The sequence below is a fragment of the Lepus europaeus genome, chromosome 5 (genome assembly GCF_033115175.1).
Source record: "Lepus europaeus isolate LE1 chromosome 5, mLepTim1.pri, whole genome shotgun sequence".
NCBI lineage: Eukaryota > Metazoa > Chordata > Mammalia > Lagomorpha > Leporidae > Lepus > Lepus europaeus.
The window spans coordinates 62,336,144-62,359,209 of NC_084831.1; the positions used below are offsets into that span (position 1 = coordinate 62,336,144).

The 23,066-nt window shown below is 34.7% G+C and overlaps 1 protein-coding gene across 1 annotated transcript in view; it reads right to left on the minus strand.

Moving 5' to 3' along the window:
• Positions 1-446: 446 nt before the first annotated feature.
• Positions 447-23,066, minus strand: part of LRRC40 (leucine rich repeat containing 40) — a 58,559-nt gene continuing 35,939 nt past the window's right edge. The window contains exons 10-15 of the mRNA XM_062191528.1: positions 18,201-18,309; positions 15,154-15,261; positions 10,191-10,301; positions 7,595-7,672; positions 5,090-5,275; positions 447-2,728 (exon numbers count right to left, since the gene is read on the minus strand). Of these exons, the coding sequence (XP_062047512.1) occupies positions 2,623-2,728; positions 5,090-5,275; positions 7,595-7,672; positions 10,191-10,301; positions 15,154-15,261; positions 18,201-18,309 (698 nt within the window). The 3' untranslated portion in view covers positions 447-2,622. The remainder of the gene's footprint in view (positions 2,729-5,089; positions 5,276-7,594; positions 7,673-10,190; positions 10,302-15,153; positions 15,262-18,200; positions 18,310-23,066) is intronic.

Genomic DNA, 23,066 nt, shown 5'->3' on the forward strand with positions numbered 1-23,066 from the left:
AAGAACCAACAAGCCACAGCAGTATAGCAAAAGAGGCTTAATCTTTATAAATTGGGGCCTTTTTTGTCTCTTTGCTAGCCTAGGTGGCTGTATACAAATTTGGGTGGGAGGGGGCAGGAAACACCTCTTAACATTTAAGGTTTTCTACTTGGGTATACTCTAGCCAATTCAAAATAAATTGCTTACTTTAATAAAAAGAATTTTACCATTTTATAAAGAAATTAAATCACAACATGTTTAATTGAAATGGCTGTATTGTAATTAATATTTTGAGATAATTGTGATTTTGAGCTTATATATAAACTGTCATTTTTGTATGTGTTAAAAAGACTACTGTATCATGATTAACAGTACTTTTTAGTTGGATTACATATTGATATAAATAAAACTGAATGAAGACATATTTACTACTTTATTAATATAGATTGTGAATGTACTTAATGGTTTTTTTTTGCAGTATGAGACCATAATGACCTTGAAAGCTGCTTCATTTTATGTGCAAAGAAGTTCTATGAATCTATATTTTAAATTTACTGAATCAGTGAAATTAATTACTATGTCAGTTAATTTGCAAATGCAAGCTGTATTCTCCAGTTTCATTTTATGTATTGACACTAATCAGTAAAGGTGTACAATGTGATTAGAATGCATTTTGAGGATGCTTTCTGTACAGATAAAAAATACAGGGACTAAAATAATGCTGTGCAGTGTATAGCAGAGCCATTTTTCGGCTTTGGTGTACTCAACTTTTTCAGTATTTAAAAAAGTGTTTTGAATAACATAAAGTCTCTTTATTGTATAAATAATAAAATGTCACCTTATTGTAAGTGTCTTTTGTTTACTATCAAAGCAAAGTTCCAAGTCAGTGATAGAGCTGTAATATGAGAAGGGCATGTTTCTTTTAAAACAGACATTGCAATCAATATTTGAGAAATGTAACTTTTATTATGAACATGTAGTGTTTATTACAAATGATTTTTTCATCATATAAGCATGCCTCAAACATCTAAAAGCTCACTATTGATCTATATTAGTGGATATACATGCTATTGAACTGGCTACTTAATAGAATCATTTGGTAAGTGTTATAATGACTGATCAACCTATTTCCAATGATTTTGGTGTAAACAAAAATGTTTATATTTGTTTTTTATTAAATCAAGTTTAACTATATCAAATTCCCTTTTAGAACATTACTGCATGACTACAAGTTTAGTCTTATCAAGGGTGCATGCAAATTTTAAAATTACAGTGCTGGAAATGAAAAGATGGGCAAGATGCACAAGGCTGGATTAAAACACATTCAAAGAGTAGATTAAATATACAAGTACCTGCCTACTAAGTGTTTGAATAAAGTACATTTTTATTTATTTTTTTAATATGAAGCTTTTTCCTTTTGCCTTTTAAAAACAAGATATGTTTATTTATTTGAAAGACAGTGACAGGGAGAGAGGAAGAGAGAGACAAAGACAGAGACAGAGAGAGAAAAAGTGAAAGACCAAAGTCAGAGGAACTCCATCCTGGTTTCCCACATGGGTGGGTGGCAGGAATGAAGACATTAGCAGGAAATGGGACTAGAAGCAGAAGCAAAGGTGGAATTGATTCCAGGCTGATATAGGATGCAGGCTTCCCATTGCACCATGCCTGGCTCTATTTTAAGATTTCTTGTGGTATACCTTATTAGTTTTCTGTTGCTGTTGTGTATAGAATTAATAAGTTACACTCTTAAGTGCTTTTTTTAAATAACAAAAGGTACTTTTAAATGCTCAGTATTCTCATTGAAGAGAAAATATGTAGATCCAATCTCTTTAGTTATCTTATGAAAATAATGTCACTGAAAAAAACAGTAAATTTTAAATTCAACATTGTGACAGCAGTTATAACAACACTTTCAGTATTTTCTCCAGACTGTATCTTCAGTATCAGTTCTATGACATTAATGATCCTGGGAAAATGATTTCATAAAACACAGGAAAAAGATATACCCAATAGTTAGAAAAGAAACATTTCAATTAAAGAACAAGGCAGTGAATGTTAACTTTACACTTACACTGAGAATGTCCACGTCACAAAAGTCTTAATATAAGTAGGAAAAGTCTTAATTTTTTAAATGATAAAGAACAATATTCAATAAAATTCAGTTCGATTTATAGTTAATAAAAAGGTAACAATTGGGTAGTCACATTCAGGTCAATTGGTCACGTTATATGGAATACAAAAAAAAATGCGGAGAAAAAAACAGATCTCCAAAAATCTTTGTTATTATAAAAATATTCAACCAAATTAAATGAAAGTTCATTTTTGCAGAAAGTACCTACTACATTATAGGGGAATGAAAGTGATTAGGATAATTCATGTGCAAAACATTCAATCAAGGCATGAACACTACACATGTGGTTATCACCTTTAGCAATGTAAACAACATCTTCAAAATGTTAAATTGTTGTTTTGTTAGTATAAAAATAGTGGCAGTGATTATGGCTCATGTCAATTATCCCAATACCTAGCTGAGATTAGGGAATTCTAAGATCAAGTACAGCAATCATCTTTCAGATGATACTAAAACAAAATGTTATATCCTTTTAACAGTTAACATGACCAGGATTATAAAACAACTCTAATTTAAGTAGGAATTCGGTCTCTCAGATATTCCAGTATAGCCGCTGTTCCCTTCATTAATATGGCAGCTCGAGGAACCCGGAATGGATTTCCATCTAGAAGTAATGTTCTAAAGAAATATGAGAAATTGAAAATGTAAACATCTTTCATAAGTAGGGTTTTTCTTCTAATTTCATTTGTAATTTTTATATAAAAATGTGTTTTTTGTCTTATTTGTCCCTTTCCAAATCTGAGCATTTAAACAACTGAACTTACAACTATAATAAGCAAAACATTACTTATTACGTGAAAGGTACTACATGAAATAATTAACATTCTTGATTCAATTTTCTTAACAATCCAATGATTTAGAAACCATTAATACTCCTATTTTATCAATGAGAAGACACAAATTTAGACAAGACTTGTTTAAGACAAAACAGCTACTAAATGGTGGAGCTGTGATTTGAAAGCCTTCTATTTAGTCTCTTATCAACATTATAATGAACATACACTAAATGGTTGAATTATATTTTGACAAGTATAAAAATGAGCAGACTGATAAGCATCCATGCCAAGGATCATAATGTAATTCATATATCACCATCTCCATCTTCACCAAAACATTAACACATGTCAGCCTTCTTCCCCTCCTAGACTAGATGCACATTTATAAGGCTATTTTTATGCTACAAAATAAGGTTCAATTTAATATTTAAGGGTATATTCTTTAGTTTTTACCTAGTGAAATATTTAATCAGAAGAGATTTCTATATTAATTCTAAAATGTATTTACATAAACAAAACTCAAAGGACTAATACATTACATAGTTAATCTAAACTACATGTTCAAATAGTTATGTTTCTTGGAATTCTTCTAAAAACTTGTAAGTTCTAGAAAATGGAATTAATTACAGTGAAACCTCATTATTTGTGCATTCCATATTTGCAAATTTGCCTACTCATTAAAATTTAATTTTTAACCCCAAAACATTATGTGTGGTACTTCCCAGGTCATTTACAGATATATAGAGCAGCAAAAATTTTGAAATGCCCAGAGGCCACCTTTCCAGCTAAGGTCAAACACAGTGATACTTTGCCTTCTTATTTCAGCTCTCGTACCATAAATGAGTGTCCTTTTTGTGGTGCATTTAGTACCACTTTTTTTTTTTTTAAATTCTCATACTTTTATTGGCAATTTCTCTATCTAAAATGGTCCCCAGGAGTAGTGCTGAGGGGCTGCCTGCGTCTCCTAAGCACAAATAGACCTTATGGAGAAAATACATGTGTTAGGTAAGCTTCATTCAGGCATAAATTATAGTGACTTTCACCATGATTTCAATATTAATAAATCAACAATAATAAAATAATTAAAAACATTTCAGACACTCAAACCAAAATTCTGTATTGTTTGATTGATGAAAATGTGACCAGATTGTACTTCTCCTTGGAGCAATGATTCAGTATTCAATAATTTGGTATTCACAGTGACTTTATAGAAAAGAACTATCACAAATAATGAGACTCAACTATAGTTATCTCCTATAAATTACTAATAGGAAGTACCAGAACAGAGGTGGTGCTGTCTCTGTAAAGCACAATACGTCAAATCACTAATATGCAGTTTTCAATAATTAAATTACTTTTGACATATTCTGATAGCTACCTGGTTTTCTGTTGACATAAAACACCTTTTATATTCACATAACAAGCACTTATTGGGGGCTTAATATGTGCTAGGCACTGAGACAGCTGTTTTCTTAAAAAAATACCAAAAATGGATAAATAAGCTCAAACAAAGCATGATAGAAAATCAGAATAGAGACTAAATCTGCCTAGAGAATGAGAAAGGTTTTCATATGTAGTGTCTGGGTTGATTATTAATGAACGCAGGTCAAAGGCATCCAACACTGAGGCAATAGTAAATGTAAAGAGAAAGACCATGCCAGCATGAAGTGGAATGATAGTTGTCTATAAACAGATCTTGAAAAATCATTTTTGCAAATCAAGGAATTTATATTTAAATGATATTTTTATGTAGTAGTTTCAGATCATGAACATACACAGTGATGAAAAAAGTTATCTCTGGAAGCAATCTAACATATTTTGCTTTGATGTGAGGTTTCTAAAATGAATGCACTGCAGGTTCTTAAAAAGATGGCAATCTGGTGCAGTCATTTAGCACAGTGGTTCAGTCGTGGCTTAGGATGCCCACATCCTATATATATATATATATATATATATATATATACACACACACACACACATATACATATATACATATACATATATATGCAATGTAATACCATATATATGTAATATAATACCATATAAACAAAGCTAAAATATACTTGATAAAATTTTACAAACAGAATTAAGATTCTAACTTTTATTAACTTATTTTAACTGGATACTTAATTTGTTACTTCACTCCTTGTAAGATTCAACAAATCCATCAAATAAATGATTAATTCAGTAGAATAGTGGTTACCTTAAGTTGACACAATTACCAAGCTCTGGTGGAATTTGAAGAAGGTCATTATTTTGAAGGTCTAACGTAGTCAGATTTTCCATTGTCTTCATTTTCTGAGGATCCACAGATCCAACCTGATTGTTACTAATCAGAATTGTTTCAAGTGTGGGGATATGATACAGAACTTCAGGCAATATTTTGAACCTATAATACATGAACCGAAAACCTAAATATACTCAAGATCAAAATCTTTCCTTAAAAGAAATGATCTACATTTGATACCATGAAATAATATCTTTATTATATATTTCTTTATATTTAGTGTAAGAGCTGTATTTAAATTTTCCAGGAAATAATTAAATTGGACTAATTTTAGAAACCTTAAAATATATATTAAACAGACAGACTTGTAACTGATACTATTTACTCTACATAGTCAAACAAAAGTTCAGAATTTATTAGCCTAGGTTCTTCTGTCTTCATGCAGCTATGCTGGTGTTCTTTAGTTTACTTTATTCCTTATAAAATAGAATCACTGGCAATATATTGAAGTAAATTTGAGACATATTTTGCTTTGATGAGGAGTTCCTAAAATGAATGCACCTCAGGTGCTTAAAAAGATGGCATCTGGTGCAGTCATTTAGCACAGTGGTTCAGTCATGGCTTAGCATGCTCAAATCCAAGTCTGGATTTTTGAGTCCCAGCTCTGCTTCCAATTCATCTCCTGCTAATGTGCACCATGGGAGATAGCAGATGATGAATCAAGTACTTGGAGCCCTGCCACCATACAGGAGACTTGGATAGAGTTCTGGGCTCCCAGCTTCAGGGGACCCATCTCCAGCTGTTGTAGGTATTTTAGGAATGACCTAACAGATGGAAGAGCACTCTCTCTCTCTTGTTCTCTCTCTCAAGGGCCTTCTAGCACAGCTCCTTTTTCAAAGCACCTCTCTGAGAGCTGGGAAGACCGACCTCTTAATAAAAAACTATTGAAGATACCATAGGGGACAGAAGCTGGAACAGTTTTAGTGTGAGGTAAACTGTAGTTTGACTAGAAAAGACATGGATGGGCTAAAAGAGAGCTTTATAACTATGACCTTTTTACTTGTCATACTACCCTCTCTTTGCTGCCTTGATACAAAAAAAGCAATAGTAAAGTAGAAACTTGAAGCAACTCTGATGTTCCAGAACAGGAAAGCCAATAAGCAGGCATACAAATGGCAGCCACTTCTCTTATTCCCTCTCCCCAATCCATGAACAAGAGTATTATTAAAGATGTAGCCTACTTGTTAATAGAGAAGTTAGGAGTAGCTTTTGCCACTTCCTTCCTCAAAGATATTACTTGCAATGTAACCGATAGCTCAAATCACATAAATTACAATGTAACTGATAGCTCAAATCACAAGTAGAAATTAGGAGAGACTGAGAAATGTATACATTTTTAAATAATGATGATGGTATAATCAATTCAAGAGAGAGCACAAATAATGGGACAGAACAAATATTAAAATAAACAGCACTTATTTTAATGTCACCATGCATTAGTTTTTCAACTGTATATAAGAATAATAGTATAGTACCAAGCATATAAACTTTTTATAAAAGTCAATATATTTGAAGACCTTAAGACATTTATTAAAGTGCATCCACAAGATTAAATTTTCATTATAGGAAACAATATAACATAGCTGGTAAGAGCTCAATTTTTAGAGTCCAACCACCTGGATTTAAATCCCAACTCTGTAATTTACTATGGTATACCTTAGGGGAATTATTTAATATCTAATCCGTGATTATTTTTAAATGAACATAATAGCAAAATCTACAAAACAGAGATTTTAAAAGGATGAGATAATGCATGTATGATACTTAGCACAGCACCAGCAGATAATAAGCTTCCATAAATATTAGTTAATTCTTAATTATCTGCAGTATATTGATAGTGTTGTTGGGAAAAAAAAAAAACTAAGTTTCATTTAACAGGGCTAACTACTGCTTATAAGTCAGCTTCATCTATTACTTTTATACCTCTACTTCCTCATTTTACAGCCCAAGGAATATTGAACTTCCTGAAGTTTACCAAAAACACCATGTTCTCCCATCTTTGTGCCTTAGCACATGCTGTTTGCTCTAACTGGGATGCCTTCTCCCTGTGCCTAGAAAATGCCTGTATTTTCCAAGACTAGTCTTCAATGCTCCTTTCAGGTAATCACAGAAGACATGTTTTCCTATGCCCTATTCTTCAATTATAGCAAAACTGCTCATGTGCATAACTGTCTATCAGGCTACAGGATTTTCAAAATTGCAAAAAAGAACAAAAAAATCTATTAGATAGCAACAGTAAGAACTCAAAGCAAGCAGCATCATTTTCAATTCAAAGTAAAACTAAGTAAAAACAAAATCTGGAGATCAAATTAAGGTAAAAATTAGGAGCCTTTTTGTTTATTTAGCTTTTGATAGTTTTCTCTAGTAACAAAGACCATTTTTTTCCCATAGGATAGTTGTTAAAAATGTTCAGTTTCTTACCTATTAAAGGAAAGATTGATCATTTGTAGTCTTATCAATGATTTCATTTCTTCAGGTAAAGAATTTAAAAAATTGTTCCTAAATTGGAAACCAAAATATATGAATAATAAAGTCTGAAGATTCTTATAATTAATTTATACTTAAAATGTTGAGCAGGAAAAAAAAAAAAAGATACATAGATCAGCTTGTCAGTCCTTGATCTAATCTCATTCTGGCTGAGTCCTAAGAATTCTGAATCGGTCAATTATCTTAAATATTTTGTTAGTATACCAAATCCCAATACCAATATGCAACCAATTAATAATGCAAATAACTAACTATATACTCTTGAAGGTAAACAGTGTCAACTAATCCCCTAACTCCTTTAAACTGAGTTTAGCAGTATTTCTCACGGTTAGGGTCCTTTATATTACATCTGTAATGCCACATGAAATAAATTTTCTATTCGTGTATTACATATGTCCTGCACACAGACATGAAACTCCAAGAAGAATGTTGAAACTTATATGAAAAGAATGAAATAGGAAAGAGATTCAACATGTTTAGAAATTTGGAGCTTTCTACTTGATATTAAACAATTCCATTTCTATTTTACGTTTAGAATATGAATTTAGAATGCATATGATTTTAGATCTTATAATTAAACATTCAGTAAACAGAATCTCATTTGGTGTTCAAAGGGTCTGGGAGTACATTACAAGTAAACAAGAAAGTAGAAATATTCTGGGGCTGTCATTGTGGAAGGACAGGACACTGCCTATGACACCAGCATTCCATATGAGTTCTGTTTTGGGTCCTGGCTGCTCCACTTCTGATCTAGCTTCCTGCTAGTGTGCCTGGAAAGGCAGCAGAAGATGACCAACTGCTTTGGCCCCTACACCCATGTGGAGGACTCAGATGAATTTCCAGGATCCTGCCTTTGGCCTGGCCCAGCTCTGGTTCATTGTGGACATTTGGGGAGTGAACCAGAACATGGGAGATCTCCCCACAACCCTTCTCTATAACTCTTGCAAATAAATACAAAGATTCCAAAGGCAGTAGAACTACTAACAGAAAATATGTGTGCAAAAATGATTTCCAACTAGATAAACACCTATTACAACTGAATAATCTTCTCTAACCTATTCTTTGGATTCAGAAGTCAAGCCTAACAAGCAAGTGTCACACTTTCTATAATGCAATCTACATCCTTTTTCTTTCCCCTTCTATGCTTTTCTTCAGTTATTGTCTGTTGTGTTGTTTGATTTTTTTCCTAGAAAGATTTTAACTTACTCTGACATGAAAGCACATGTTGATCACTTAATTTAAAAGCTTTCAAATATGCTTACAGACAGAAGCATATTTATGGAAGCACATATATGGAAGATTGGGACAAAATGAAATGCATGGCAGGAATGGAGATAAGGATTCACTCCCCCTGCTCCATGAATAATGAACTAAAATGTGGTTTTACAGTTTTGGCAATGTAATGCCACCAGGAAAAAGAAGCAATTCCATATCTACTAGGAGCAGGATATTAGTAGAATGGCTTTAATCCAATAAGCAAAAACATTTGTATCTACCTGAAGAAAAAAATCCTCAGAGATATAACTTATTGTTATTTGACTGTTGCTTGAGCAATCAAGAAAAAATCAAATCTGGGCAAATTTTATACTTCATTCATTAATGACTTGAATCCATAAAATCAATTGTCATTCCTATATCCTGTAACAAAAGCAGTTTTTTGCTTAAATTACATAATATAACTGCTTCTAGACATTTTATAATATTTTAAAACATAATATATTATCTTTTATCATATGTTTTGTTATTTAAAATTTCATTATATTTAATCATGAATACAAGAAATATTAAGTCAATTCCTAGGTTTGGTAGGTGTCTCAAATGACAGCTTAATTAATGTAAAGACTGAAACAGAAAAAATTAATATTTTTAAGTAAGCCTAATCAAGTTTTACAATTTTAACTATATTATCAAATTTTAAACAAACTAAAAACATATCTGTTAATAATATAAAAGTACAAGGAGTACCATGTAGTAGGAATAGAGTTTAAAAATAAAATTTTAAACCACAAGCAAAGAAATGCTTAGGTTGTTGAGACATATATATTATTATCCTTCAGGAAATGTGACATACTTCTGATTCTGCCACTTCAAATTGTACATACTGAGATTACATTTCCTATTACCTCTGCAGAACCTTAAACACAGTTTCTTTGTGTTGCCACTCATAATGATCTTCTACTTTATTTCTGGCCTTCTCTGTTTAATATAGTATTTTAAAACCAAAGAGGTTCTTTAAAAAGAACCATGCAAGCTCCTGTGCCAGCACAGTGTTGTGCCAGTTTTATTTTAGTTACTTTCAGGAAAGGATCAGTGTGAAAGGAATACATGTCTCTTATCACTTACTTTAAAAACTACTTATAAATGATAGATGTCTGATTAAAATATTTCCTGAATACTTAGATATCTCCTAAAATCCTGTTAATGAACTAAAGAGCGTTTTCCATACTTACCCACAAAAATATGATGTATAGGGCAAAAGTTAGGTGAAAGTAAGAGAAGTTATAAGTCAAGCAGTAATATCAATAAGTACCTGAGATCTAAAAAAGTCAATTTTTGAAGCATACATAACTCCAAGGATATATAGGAAAGCTTATTAAAACTGAGGTTGACTTCAGCAACCATTTCCTTTAGTTCTGTTATCCTGAAACAAAAATGTTAAGCGTTAGCACTTTTATTCATAGCCAGAACTTCAAAACTACAAACAAATCCTAAAGAGGGAAACGTTCCATATTATTTCTGTTAATTAGGATTTTTTTTGTAGCTTTCAGTTTTTCATAAAATGTTCAACTCTGGATGGATTAATAATACAAATAAATTTCTGAAAAACAGTCTTACCAGTATCTGAGAGTTTTTCTTTGATATTAAGATTGATACTGAAGTTTAATTTAAAGCCCATGTATTTTATATTTAACCAATTATGGCACAAAGAAGAAAAATCAAATCTAGGCAATTTTTATGGTTTATATTATTTGGCTAATAACTAAATTGTTAGATATATATCCTGTAACATAGGAATTTTTTGTTTAAATTGCATAATATAATGCCAACTGTACTTGAGTACTTCAAGATTTATCACTTTTTAACTTTTATTTAGTAAATATAAATTTCCAAAGCACAGTTTATGGATTACAATGGCTTTCCCCCCCCATAACTTCCCTCCCACTCGCACCCATCCCATCTCCCGCTCCCTCTCCCATTCCATTCACATCAAGATTAATTTTCAATTATCTTTATATACAGAAGATCAATTTAGTATATATTAAGTAAAAATTCCATCAGTTTGCACCTACACAGAACATAAAGTGTAAAATACTGTTTCAGTACTAGTTATAGCATTAATTCACATTGGACAACACATTAAGGACAGAGATCCCACATGAGGAGTAAGTACACAGTGACCCTGTTGTTGACTTAACAATTTGACACTCTTGTTTATGGCGTCAGTAATCTCCCTAGGCTCTAGTCAGGAGTTGCCAAGTCTATGGGAGCCTTTTGAGTTCGTTGACTTCGATCTTATTCCGATAGGGTCATAGTCAAAGTGGAAGTTCTCTCCTCCCTTCAGAGAAAGGTATCTCATTTGATGGCCCCATTCTTTCTACTGGGATCTCACTCGCAGAGATCTTTCATTTAGGTCCTTTTTTTTTTTTTTTTGCCTGAGTGCCTTGGCTTTCCATGCCTAAAATACTCTCATGGGCTCTTCCGCCAGATCCGAATGCCTTAAGGGCTGATTCTGAGGCCAGAGTGCTGTTTAAGGCATCTGCCATTCTATGAGTCTGCTGTGTATCCCACTTCCCATGTTGGATTGTTCTCTCCCTTCTTGATTCTATCAGTTAGTATTAGCAGACACTAGTCTTGTTTGTGTGATCCCTTTGACTCTTAGACCTATCAGTGTGATCAACTGTGAACTGAAATTGATCACTTGGACTAGTGAGATAGCATTAGTACATGCAATCTTGATGGGATTGTACTGGAATCCCCTGGCACATTAAAAACATACTTCAAGATGTTTTTAAATGTAGTATGTCAACTTTTTTCATAATACTTGTTATTTAAATCAATATTACATTCAATCAAGATTACAAGAAACTATTAAGGCAATTCATAGGTTTTGCAAGTGTCACCACTGAGTAGCTGAAGTTAAAGACTTAGAGAGGGGGGTCGGTGCTGTGGCATAGCAGGTAAAGCTGCTGCCTGCAGTGCCAGCATCCCATATGGGTGCTGGCTCGAGTCCCAGCTGCTCCACTTCCAATCCAGCTCTCTGCTGTGGCCTGGGAAAGCAGTAGAAGATGGCCTGAGTCCTTGGGCCGCTGCACCCACGTGGGAGACCCAAAGGATGCTCCTGGCTCCTGGCTTTGGATTGGCACAACTCTGGCCATTGCAGTCAATTGGGGAGTGAACCATCGGATGGAAGACCTCTCTCTCTCTCCCTCCTTCTCTCTCTGTTTCTCTGCCTTTCCACTCTCTGTGTAACTCTGACTTTCAATTAAATAAATAAATTTTTAAAAAAAGATAGCATCACTTAAAAATCCTTCCTCCTTCTATCTCTTTTTCCTCAGTTAACTTTGACTCAGGACCTGGCAGAGCAAACTTAAACTGACAGCAAATCTAAGTCAAATGTTCTGTCAGCCCTTTAGACAAGACAGAATCAGGATAAGAGCTAGATCTCCTTTTGCAATGCACTTTCTTAATTAAAGTTTATTATCTTTTAAGATCTACTTTTTTTTTTATTTTTTTTATTTTTGACAGGCAGAGTGGACAGTGAGAGAGAGACAGAGAGAAAGGTCTTCCTTTTTTGCTGTTGGTTCACCCTCCAATGGCCGCCGCAGCCGGCACGCTGCGGCCGGCGCACCACGCTGATCCGAAAGCAGGAGCCAGGTGCTTCTCCTGGTCTCCCATGGGGTGCAGGGCCCAAGCACTTGGGCCATCCTCCACTGCACTCCCGGGCCATAGCAGAGAGCTGGCCTGGAAGAGGGGCAACCGGGACAGAATCCAGCACCCCGACCGGGACTAGAACCTGGTGTGCTGGCGCCGCAAGGCGGAGGATTAGCCTGTTGAGCCACGGCGCCGGCCCCAAGATCTACATTTCCTAAAGTATACTCTAAAACAGAAAGCAAAGTCTGACTTTTAACATTTTTAAACATTTTAAATATTTTTTGGCAGTCAGTTGAAAGCTCTTTTATTTTCTCAATATATCATCTTTATCATTACCACTATCTTTTTTTTTTCTTAAGATGCATTTATTTACTTGAAAGGCAGAGTTACAGATAGAGGAGACAGAGATAGAGAGGGTCTTTCATCCACCGGTTCACTCCCCAAATGGCCAGTGTCCAGGGCTAGCCAGGCCAAAGCCAGGAGTCAGGAGCTTCATCCCGGTCTCCCACATGGGGGCAGGAGCCTGGGCACTTGCAGCATCTTTAGCTGCCTTCCCAGGCAAATTAGCAGAGAATTGGACCAGAAGTAGAACAACTGGAACACAAACTGATATCCATATGGGATGCTGGCATTTCAGGCAGTGGCTTAACATGCTATGCCACAAAACCAACCCCTTCCCTTTTATTTATTTTTTAAGGATTTATTTATGTATTTAAATGCAAAGTTAGAGAGGAGGAGACACAGAGAAAGGTCTTCCACCCGCTGGTTTACTCCCCAGGTGGCTGCAATGGCCAGGACTGGGCCAGGCCGAAGCCCAAAGCCAGGAGCTTCATCCAGGTCTCCCACATGACAGCAGGGGCCCAGATACTTGAGCCAACATCCACTCTTTCCCAGGAGTATCAGCAGGGAGCTGGATTGGAAGTGGAGGAGCTGGGACTCAGACCAGTGCTCATATGGGATGCCAAGGTTGCAGGCAGAGGCTTTACTCTCATGCCACAGTGCCTAATTCCCACCTCCCCCTGCCTTTTTAAAAAAATTTATTTATTTACTTGAAAGGCAGAATCATAGAGCCAAGAGAGAGGGAGAGACAATGTATTTTTTTTCTCTTAAGTATTAAAGTGCTTGCTAAACATTATGTTTTTGCTAAATGCTTTACATATATTATACCATTTTAACTTGGTTCTTATCCCTATTTCACTGGTAAAAAAATAAAAAGCAGCTACTTAATATGTACAAAACCTCAGGTAACAGATCTGGAATACAGTACAAGTTATCAACTCTACTCCCCAAGTTTCTTTTCATTGTTTTAATTATTAGGATATTATCAACTTTCTTTGAGTATGTAGTTTATTACTAGATAACAAACATTTTTAAGGATTCAAAAATATATAACAGTAATTTTCTCTAACTTTTCTATAGTTAACATCATCAAAAACTAAACAGTAAACAGTTTAATGCAAAGTATAATGACTTCTAATGATTACAAGTGAAGAATCCTTTTATTGGTAGAAATATATTAACAGAGTTCAGTCTATTTTGCTTTTTTATTACTAGAAAAATTCAATGGTAGGGCTGGTGCTGTGGCATAGCAGGTTAGGCCGCTACCTGCAGTGCCAGCATCCCATATGGGCACAAGTTCCAATCCAGCTCTCTGCTATGGCCTGGGAGGACAGTAGTGGATGGCCCGAGTTCTTGGGCCCCTGTACCCACATGGAATACTCAGAAGAGGCTCCTGGCTCCTCGCTCCTGGCTTTGGATGAGCACAGCTCTAGCCACTGCAGCCAGTTGGGGAGTGAACCAGCGGATGGAAGACCTCTCTCTCTGCCTCTCCTTATCTCTCTGTGTAACTCTGACTTTCAAATAAATAAACTTTAAAAAAAAAAAAGAAAAAAGAAAAATTCAGTGGCTTGGCTATTCATTAACATAAAGCCCCAAATTAAAATTTCTATTAATCTATACAAACCCAGCATTGGATGATGCCCTCATAACACTTTTCTTCTATATTTCATTATACATGTAAAAGAATTTAATACTTTAAATAATTCTGATACCTAGTTTAAGAGTATAAAATGTAAAACAGTTTTACAAAATCTGTATCTCTGTCAACAAATGATGTAAGTATTTCATTTTGCTAATCCCTCTAATGTTAATAATGAAATAAATTTTACATATACTTTCAAATTAAAAAACCACGAGAGGGGCCGGCGCTGTGGTGCAGCGAGCGGGTTAATGCACTGGCCTGCAGCGCCAGCATCCCATATGGGTGCCAGTTCGAGACCCGGCTGCTCCACTTCCAATCCAGCTCTCTGCTGTGGCCTGGGATAGCAGTAGAAGATGGCCCAAGTCCTTAGGCCCCTGTACCCACATGGGAGACCTGGAAGAAGCTCCTGGCTCCTGGTTTCGGAATGGCACAGCTCCAGCTGTTGCAGCCAATTGGGGAGTGAACCATCGGATGGAAGACATCTCTCTCTCTCTCTTTCTGCCTCTCTTCTCTCTAACTCTTTCAAATAAAATAAATAAATCTTTAAAAAAAAATACCACAAGAAATAGTTTTTCTTGCAACTAAGATGTGAATACAACTGTCACACTTTACTAGAAATGGCATCATAAACACTTCTTACCTTTTTGGAATCTCAGATAGCTGATTCTTACTGAAGTTAACAGAAATTATGATGTTGCTTTTTATTGCATCAAACACTTCATCAGGAATCAAAGTTGTTTGCTTATCACTGAATGAAAAATTTTTTGAGAAATGAATCATTCTTAGCAGTCCAGAAAGAAATGATTATTACTCTTCATTTTTACAGGGACTAATGAAATTTTTCAAGGCAGCTGATTATGACAGCTACTGGTAAAGAATATCAAAAAAATTTATCAAATATTAAATGCTCATTGTCAGGTATTCAGACTACATACTGTGTTACAAACATTGTAGCATAAATAGGCATGCATATACTTAATTGAATCAAATCAGAGATATATCTTCATAACCTAGGAAACCTGAAAGTCATATAACAATGGATAGTCCATTCCTCTACCTTTGACCATAAATAACTCTATAAAGCTAGAAGCAAATTTAAAAGCTAATAGCTTTACCTTTTTAAAAGAGTCTGTAAGAGGCATTATTTGTCAACTCTCATTGGGATATAATTTACTGCAAGATAATCACATTTAAAAACAGCAGATGATAGTGCAAGTACTTGAGCCCCTGCACCCATGTGGGAGAACTGAAAGAAGCTCCTGGCTCCTGGCTTCAGCCTGGCCCCACCTGTGGCCATCTGAGGAGTGAACCCATGAATGGAAGATCTCTCTCTCTCTCTCTCTCTCTTTCTCTGTCTCTCCTTCTTTCTCTAATTCTGACTTTCAAATATAATAAATAAATCTTAAAAAAATTCACCATTTTACTAAACTAGTTAGGCTAGTAACCTTGACTAATTTCCCTCTTTTGATATGGACAAGATAAATAAAATAGTAGATTGAGAATAAACTATTCCTGGATCTACCATAAATGAGCTTTGTAATTTACTTTCCTTGAACTTCATTTTGTGAAATTACAATATGAAGAACTATTCATTGTTACTAATGCTACATCGTTTGCAAATATAAATATCTACTATATTATTCAAATTTTCAATAAAATATAAATTTAATCTTAAGTGAAAGGATAGAACTCTAACATTTATAGATTTATCAATTTGTGGAAATTAAACTAGCCATTATCCTTACATTATTTTTTTACAATTATTAATGCTTGCACAATGACATACACAGTATCATTTCCTTGTTTCAATCAGAAATGCTAAAATCTTGGGGAACTTATTTCAAATGAAACTTGAAGATTAATGCTATTTTAAAATTTAGTTGATAACATTTATGCTTGAGATTGAAAATTAATATTTTAAATAGGATACTCCTTTCTGGTTAAAAATCTCTAAGCCATTGGCCGGCGCCGTGGCTTAACAGGCTAATCCTCCGCCTTGGGGTGCCGGCACACCGGGTTCTAGTCCCGGTTGGGGCACTGGATTCTATCCCAGTTGCCCCTCTTCCAGGCCAGCTCTCTGCTATGGCCCGGGAGTGCAGTGGAGGATGGCCCAAGTGCTTGGGCCCTGCACCCGCATGGGAGACCAGGAGAAGCACCTGGCTCCTGGCTTCAGATCAGTGCGGTGCGCCGGCTGCAGTGGCCATTGGAGGGTGAACCAAGGGCAAAAAGGAAGACCTTTCTCTCTGTCTCTCTCTCTCACTATCCACTCTGCCTGTCCAAAAAAAACAAAACAAAACAAAAAAAAACTCTAAGCCAAATTACAATAAATTTAGAAACAAGGCAACAAAGATGTATCTTCATTGTGCTTTTGTGATATCTATGCCTTTATAAAGTATCCCAAACAACATAAGACTAATACAACTTTATGGATGGCCGGAATCATTAAAAGCAACAGCATACGTAAAGTATTTGGTACAATGCCTTCATAGAAGAGGGATTCAATAAGTGGTATCCATTTAGGGTGAACGGAATAGAAACCAGAGATTAAAAAAAAAAAAAATTCTAAGATAAGAAATTCTAAAGCAGGAATGAAATCTGTCTCATCACTGTATTTATGGTACCCAGCATAGAAGTTGATTCTTAGCAGACCACAAGAAAAGCTACTGAATAAGTGGGTATATTATCTGAGTAGAAGAACATAAATATAAGCAGAGAGGAGCATTATCTATACTAGTGTTGTAAGAGGAACTTGGTTTAGAGTAGTGATTTCTACATCTATCAAAGAGTGATAAGAAGAGGTAAGAACAATGTGAATGAAATACAATAAATGTAAACTAGAACTGTACCCTGACTGCTGAGAAATTGATTCCTACTGATACATTAAGGATAAGGGAGTAACACTGATGCTAGATGTATACATTCATGAAAAAATCTAAGTAACTATCTGACTTGAGTCTGTATTCTTTTTATTTTCACTACAATATCTAAATGTGAACCAGTCACCAAAAGCTTTGATAGTATCACTTATTTTTTATTATTGTTGCTTTATACAGTATAAAAATAATACTTGACATCTACCTTCAATCTTTGCATAGGAATCTTCTTTTCTCAACTTAATATATTTCCATAACATATAAAAATGTTTAGGCTTTTATCTCAACTTATATAGTAATACTATAATTTTTTTAGTTTTAATAAAAATGCTACATTACAACTATGATATATTATTTGTCTTAGATTAATACATATTAGCAGGGTACAGCTTCTCAAACTGCCTGCTAGACAAGGTTCTCATTAACAAAAGATACTAGACTAGTTTCTTATTGACTTCCATAGACTATGCAACACCCGCCCCCATCCCCTCCACCAGTATAACATTCTCTCTAGATACAGGTTCTGAGACACAGAACTTTATTACCAATACCATCACTCCATCTTTATAATAATACAATGTTCTTATTGTAAAAATATTACTATTAATATAGCCATCTGTCAAATATAATAAACACAAATCACATAAGGAATGGAATGTTCATTATACTTTTAATATATTTCTTTTTTCTGCAATTGTTATTATTCTAAGTACTCTGAGTTTTTTTTCTCACAAATTTTCATTTTTCTGAAGGTTTTTTTCCCTCAGAAATCTCCTATGTGTTTTGTAGTATGCTTTTAAAAATAATTACATACCTATAGTCTAATAATTTTAATGTGACGATGGCATGTACATTGACTTTGGATTCACTGGGTAGTGTCATGGCAGTCTCGGTAACAGAGTCATTTTGGCTAGGTCCATCATCTGGCAAAAGAACATTACATAAAAACCCATATTTATACTTCAAAGTCATTTTTAAAATCCTTGATAATACGTAAAAGAGTATATATTATTTCTACATATATCAATGAGAAAACACTTAGTGGCATGTATGTATTCTTAACATAAATCTCAATCTGGACATAAAATTTAATTATTAGGAAATAGGTAAGTTCTATAGTATGGCTTCAAAATCTTTTAATAAACCTACTGTAAGGAGATTTAGGAGTAAGAAAGAATCTTCACAGAAAAAGTACGATGTCTAAGAAAAAACAAAGACAAGTAGTCTTTTAAGCAAAATAATATGGTCAATTAGAAGGAATTTCTTAGCAAAGGGAAAATACCAGTATTATTTCCCTCAAATGTCCCCCAAATAATCCTATATCTATCTTTTCAGTTTAGTATACAATGAAGTTGATTGTCTCCAGTCACTTAAAATCTGGCAATCTGCATAATTAAGTAAGCTTCTGGTACATTATCATTTTTGTTAAGATATTTTCTTAGTAAAGCAAGATTTTATTTTTGCTAGACATTATCCTAACAGGTATGTATACTCACACAATCACAAATCATTAACCACCTTGCTAATCTCCAGAACCTGTTTAGTACTGCCAACATATGGTATAAAATATTCACATTTAAAAGAAATGGCTTTATGACCTTTTTTGCAAGAAAGACTTGAATCTATAGAGAAGTAAAATAAGATTTTAAATTTTCAACCAGGGGCAAAAGGTGAAATAATTCTAGAAATCATACTTAGGAATTAGTAGTATCACTGACCTTGCTTTAGTCCAGTAGGCATCCAAAGAACATTTGCTGAATATTACCCAGATCATTTGGCTTGAATTGAACTCACTATTCATTAATCAATAATGATGAAAATAATATGCACAATTATTGTATCTCAAAACTAACTTGAAAAAGTGATTCAACTATTTTTTCCCATGTACACATCATGTGAGTACTTTATTCATAGAAGCAGCACAGGACAAGTTATAGAAATATCAAACCAAAATAAAAGATATTAAGGGAAACATTAATATCAAGTATATCCTTTAGTATAGACATTTCTAAGCAGTTTGGTTATGTTACTTGAAAAAAATATTGCCAAAATTACATAACCAGCAAGACAACATTAAACCAGCAAAAAACCCTGAATTAAAAAAAAAAATTTGTATGTACACTACCATGATCAACAATTTCCAAAGATGTACCTATAATAATCAGCATCAAGGAGCCTGTACAGAAGGAACTGTTCTATCTGGGGAAGGTATTAGTATGAAAGAAAAATTTACTTCTCATTGTAAATCTTTGTGTATTGATTTTTGTTTTAGCATATGCATTTATTGCCTTTTTAACTTAAATACATAAATAATTTTTAAAAATTTCAATTTGAACAGGACCCACTAAGCATCAAATACAATGAATAAAAGTAGGACAATACTGATGTACATTATCATGAAATTTCAAAAGAATAGCAACAAGGAGAATACCCTGTAAATTTCCAGAGAAAAGCTGCTTATTAATTGCACAAGTGACTGACAGAAACACCAAATAAGAAGTCAGTCACATAAAGCAGGAAGAGAAAAACGCTTTTAAAGGATTCTCAAATGTTTTCATTTGGTGAGTTAAGAAGGCATTGTGGGTGACTCAGTTGAATGAGTGTCACCCAATCAAGCACCCAATTTAGAGATTCAATTTATCTCTTTGAGGCAAACAGGCACCAATCACACTGCCTTGCCAGTAGTTTTATTAGAAAATCAGATGAATCCCATTGAGGAGTAAAGACATGCAAACTCAGTCTAGCGGATAAGATAAACAAGGAATAACAAAACAATATGATGAGTGCAATGAAAGAAGTATGATGAATGTATTTTTATGATAAACAAGAAATAACAAAACAATATGATGAGTGCAATGAAAGAAGTATGATAAATGTATTTTTATGGGAGCAATGTATGTTGAGGATGGGTGGGAAGGTCTGTATAACTGAGGAGTGCCCAGGTAAATTTCAGAAGGGAGTAAGAAAATATAGGTTACATTAATAAAATAAAAATTTAAAAGAATCTGTTGCTTGTTTTAACTAGTCCTTATCAGTTTCCAGATTTAAAAAAAACTGATTTTATTAAACAGTATGAATCTTTTTATTTATTTATTTATTTTTGACAGGCAGAGTGGACAGTGAGAGAGAGACACAGAGAGAAAGGTCTTCCTTTTGCCTTTGGTTCACCCTCCAATGGCTGCCACGGCCGGTGCGTTGCAGCCGGTGCACCGCACTGATCCGAAGCCAGGAGCCAGGTGCTTCTCCTGGTCTCCCATGGGGTGCAGGGCCCAAGCACTTGGGCCATCCTCCACTGCCTTCCCGGGCCACAGCAGAGAGCTGGCCTGGAAGAGGGGCAACCGGGACAGAATCCAGTGCCCCGACCAGGACTAGAACCCAGTGTGCACCGCAAGGTGGAGGATTAGCCTATTGAGCCACGGCGCTGGCAAACAGTATGAATCTTAAAATGAAAGGAATGAATGAATAAAAATAAATGAATGTTTATTTTCTGAGGCAACAAGGCTGGGGCTGGGAGAAAAGAACAAACCTAGGAGAAACTACTTAACTGTACTATCCAAACTTGGACTGCCTATTCTCAATCCTGAAGACAGAAATGTTAGCTACAGGAGAAAAGCAGGCACATTTCTTAAAGAACATGTGTCACTAGTTTGAACATGATGTTGGGCTGAGGATGTCCCAAAACGTTATCCCCAGAACAGCAAAATCAGCTTTACTTGAAAATTATAAGGAATGCAAATTTTCAGACTGCATCCCAAACCTACTGAATTAGAAATTTTGTGTGGGGCTCAGTAGTCTGTTTTTACCAGGTTGTTCAAGAGAGAATGGATACAAAAATTTTAGAATCACCGTCTTAACCTGTTTCTCTAATCAAGCATACTACTTTTATCACACAGAAGATGACCGAACATAAATTGATAATAAAAATCTAGCAGCAATTCTTGGGTCTAAATCTAATTACAACAAATTGATTCATTTACTCCACAAACTATAATGTGGTTTCACTCTGTGATAGTCCCTGTACTGGTGTTAGGGATTTAAGAATGAAAAATAATTCTGCGTGAAAAACTGGCCAGGCCTGCTGTGCATAGTCCATCCTAAACCTGAGAACACAGAAAATAATTGTCCAAAGATTGTTCATTAATACAAGATTGAAAAGACACTGAAAATATGATACCATTTCATTACTGTATAACTTATGGCCCTAAATTATGAAATTTATGCAGAAGGTTTGGGCAGTTTTCCAATATGAGTGCTAATAATGGCAGGTCCTCATTCCTTTTTCTAGGGAACAATCTCTTTCTTTGCCTTCTAGAAGCTACCCACATTCCTTGGTTCATGGCTTTCTTCATCTTCAAGCCAGCAACAATAGGTGCATCACATATCCTATCACACTGACCTCCTCTTGTGCTTCTCTACGTAACTTTTAAGATCTTTGTGATTACATTGGGCCTCTCCATTTAATTAGTAATAATAACCTTAAAGCCAACTGATTAGCAACCTTAATTACCCTCTGCCATGTAAGTAACACATTCACAGACTACATGGATTAAGATACGGACAACACTGAGGACTCATTATTCTGTCTATCATAGGTAGAACAGCAGGATAGTACCAGTAACACAAGAAACTAAACTTGGAACACAGATACTAGAATCAGGTGGAGCTTGTGCAATGGCAGATTCTGCAACCAAATAAAGTAATTAAGCCTATATCAAGAAACAAGAAAGATCTAAAATCATTAATCTAGCCTCTCACTATAAGGGAAAAAGAAGAGCAGCAAACTAAGTCTAAAGCAAAGAGAATAAGTAATAATTATAATGAAAACTAATGACAGAGCATAGAAAAATAATAGAAAGAATGAAACCAAAAGCTGATGTTTTGGAAAGTTCTACAAAATGTACAAACCTTGATGACTAAGGTAAAATAAGAAGACCCACGGTACTAAAAATAGAAATGAGACAGGTGACATTATTACTGATCTTATAATAATGAAAATGATGAACTCTGGACAACTGAATGCCAGTAAAATATATAGCTTAGATGAAATGGACAAATTGCTAGAAAAACAAAAGATATCAGAAGTGACTCAGGAAGAAACAAACCATTTGAGTATATCTATACAGATAATCTGAGTATATCTATGACAAGAGGAAATTTAATTAGTAATCAAACAACTAGCCACAGGGGTGGGCGTTGTCGCACAGCAGAATAAGTGGCCACTTGGGATGCCCACATCCCATATCAGAGTGCCGGTACGAGTCCCAGATGCTCTGTTTCTAATCCAGCTCTCTGTTAATGTGTCTGGGAATCACCAGATGATAGTTTGAAGTATTTCAGTCCCTGCTAACAAAGATGGATTTCCTGGCTCCTGCGTTTGGCCTGGCCCAGCCTGGGCTGCTGCAGCCATTCGGGGAGTAAACCAGCAGACAGAACTCTTTCTCTCTCACTCCCTCTTTCTCTGTCATTTTGCCTTTCAAAACTAGTCACAAAGAAAAATCACAGGTTTTGATGACTTCACTGCTGAATTTTAGAAAACAAAGAATTAATACTAATTCTTTAAAAACTCATCCAAAAAACAGAAGAGGTAGAAAGATTTCCCAATTCATTTTACAAGGGCAGTATTACCCTGATACTTAAACAGCACAAAAAATATCACAAGAAAACTACAGATCAACAACTC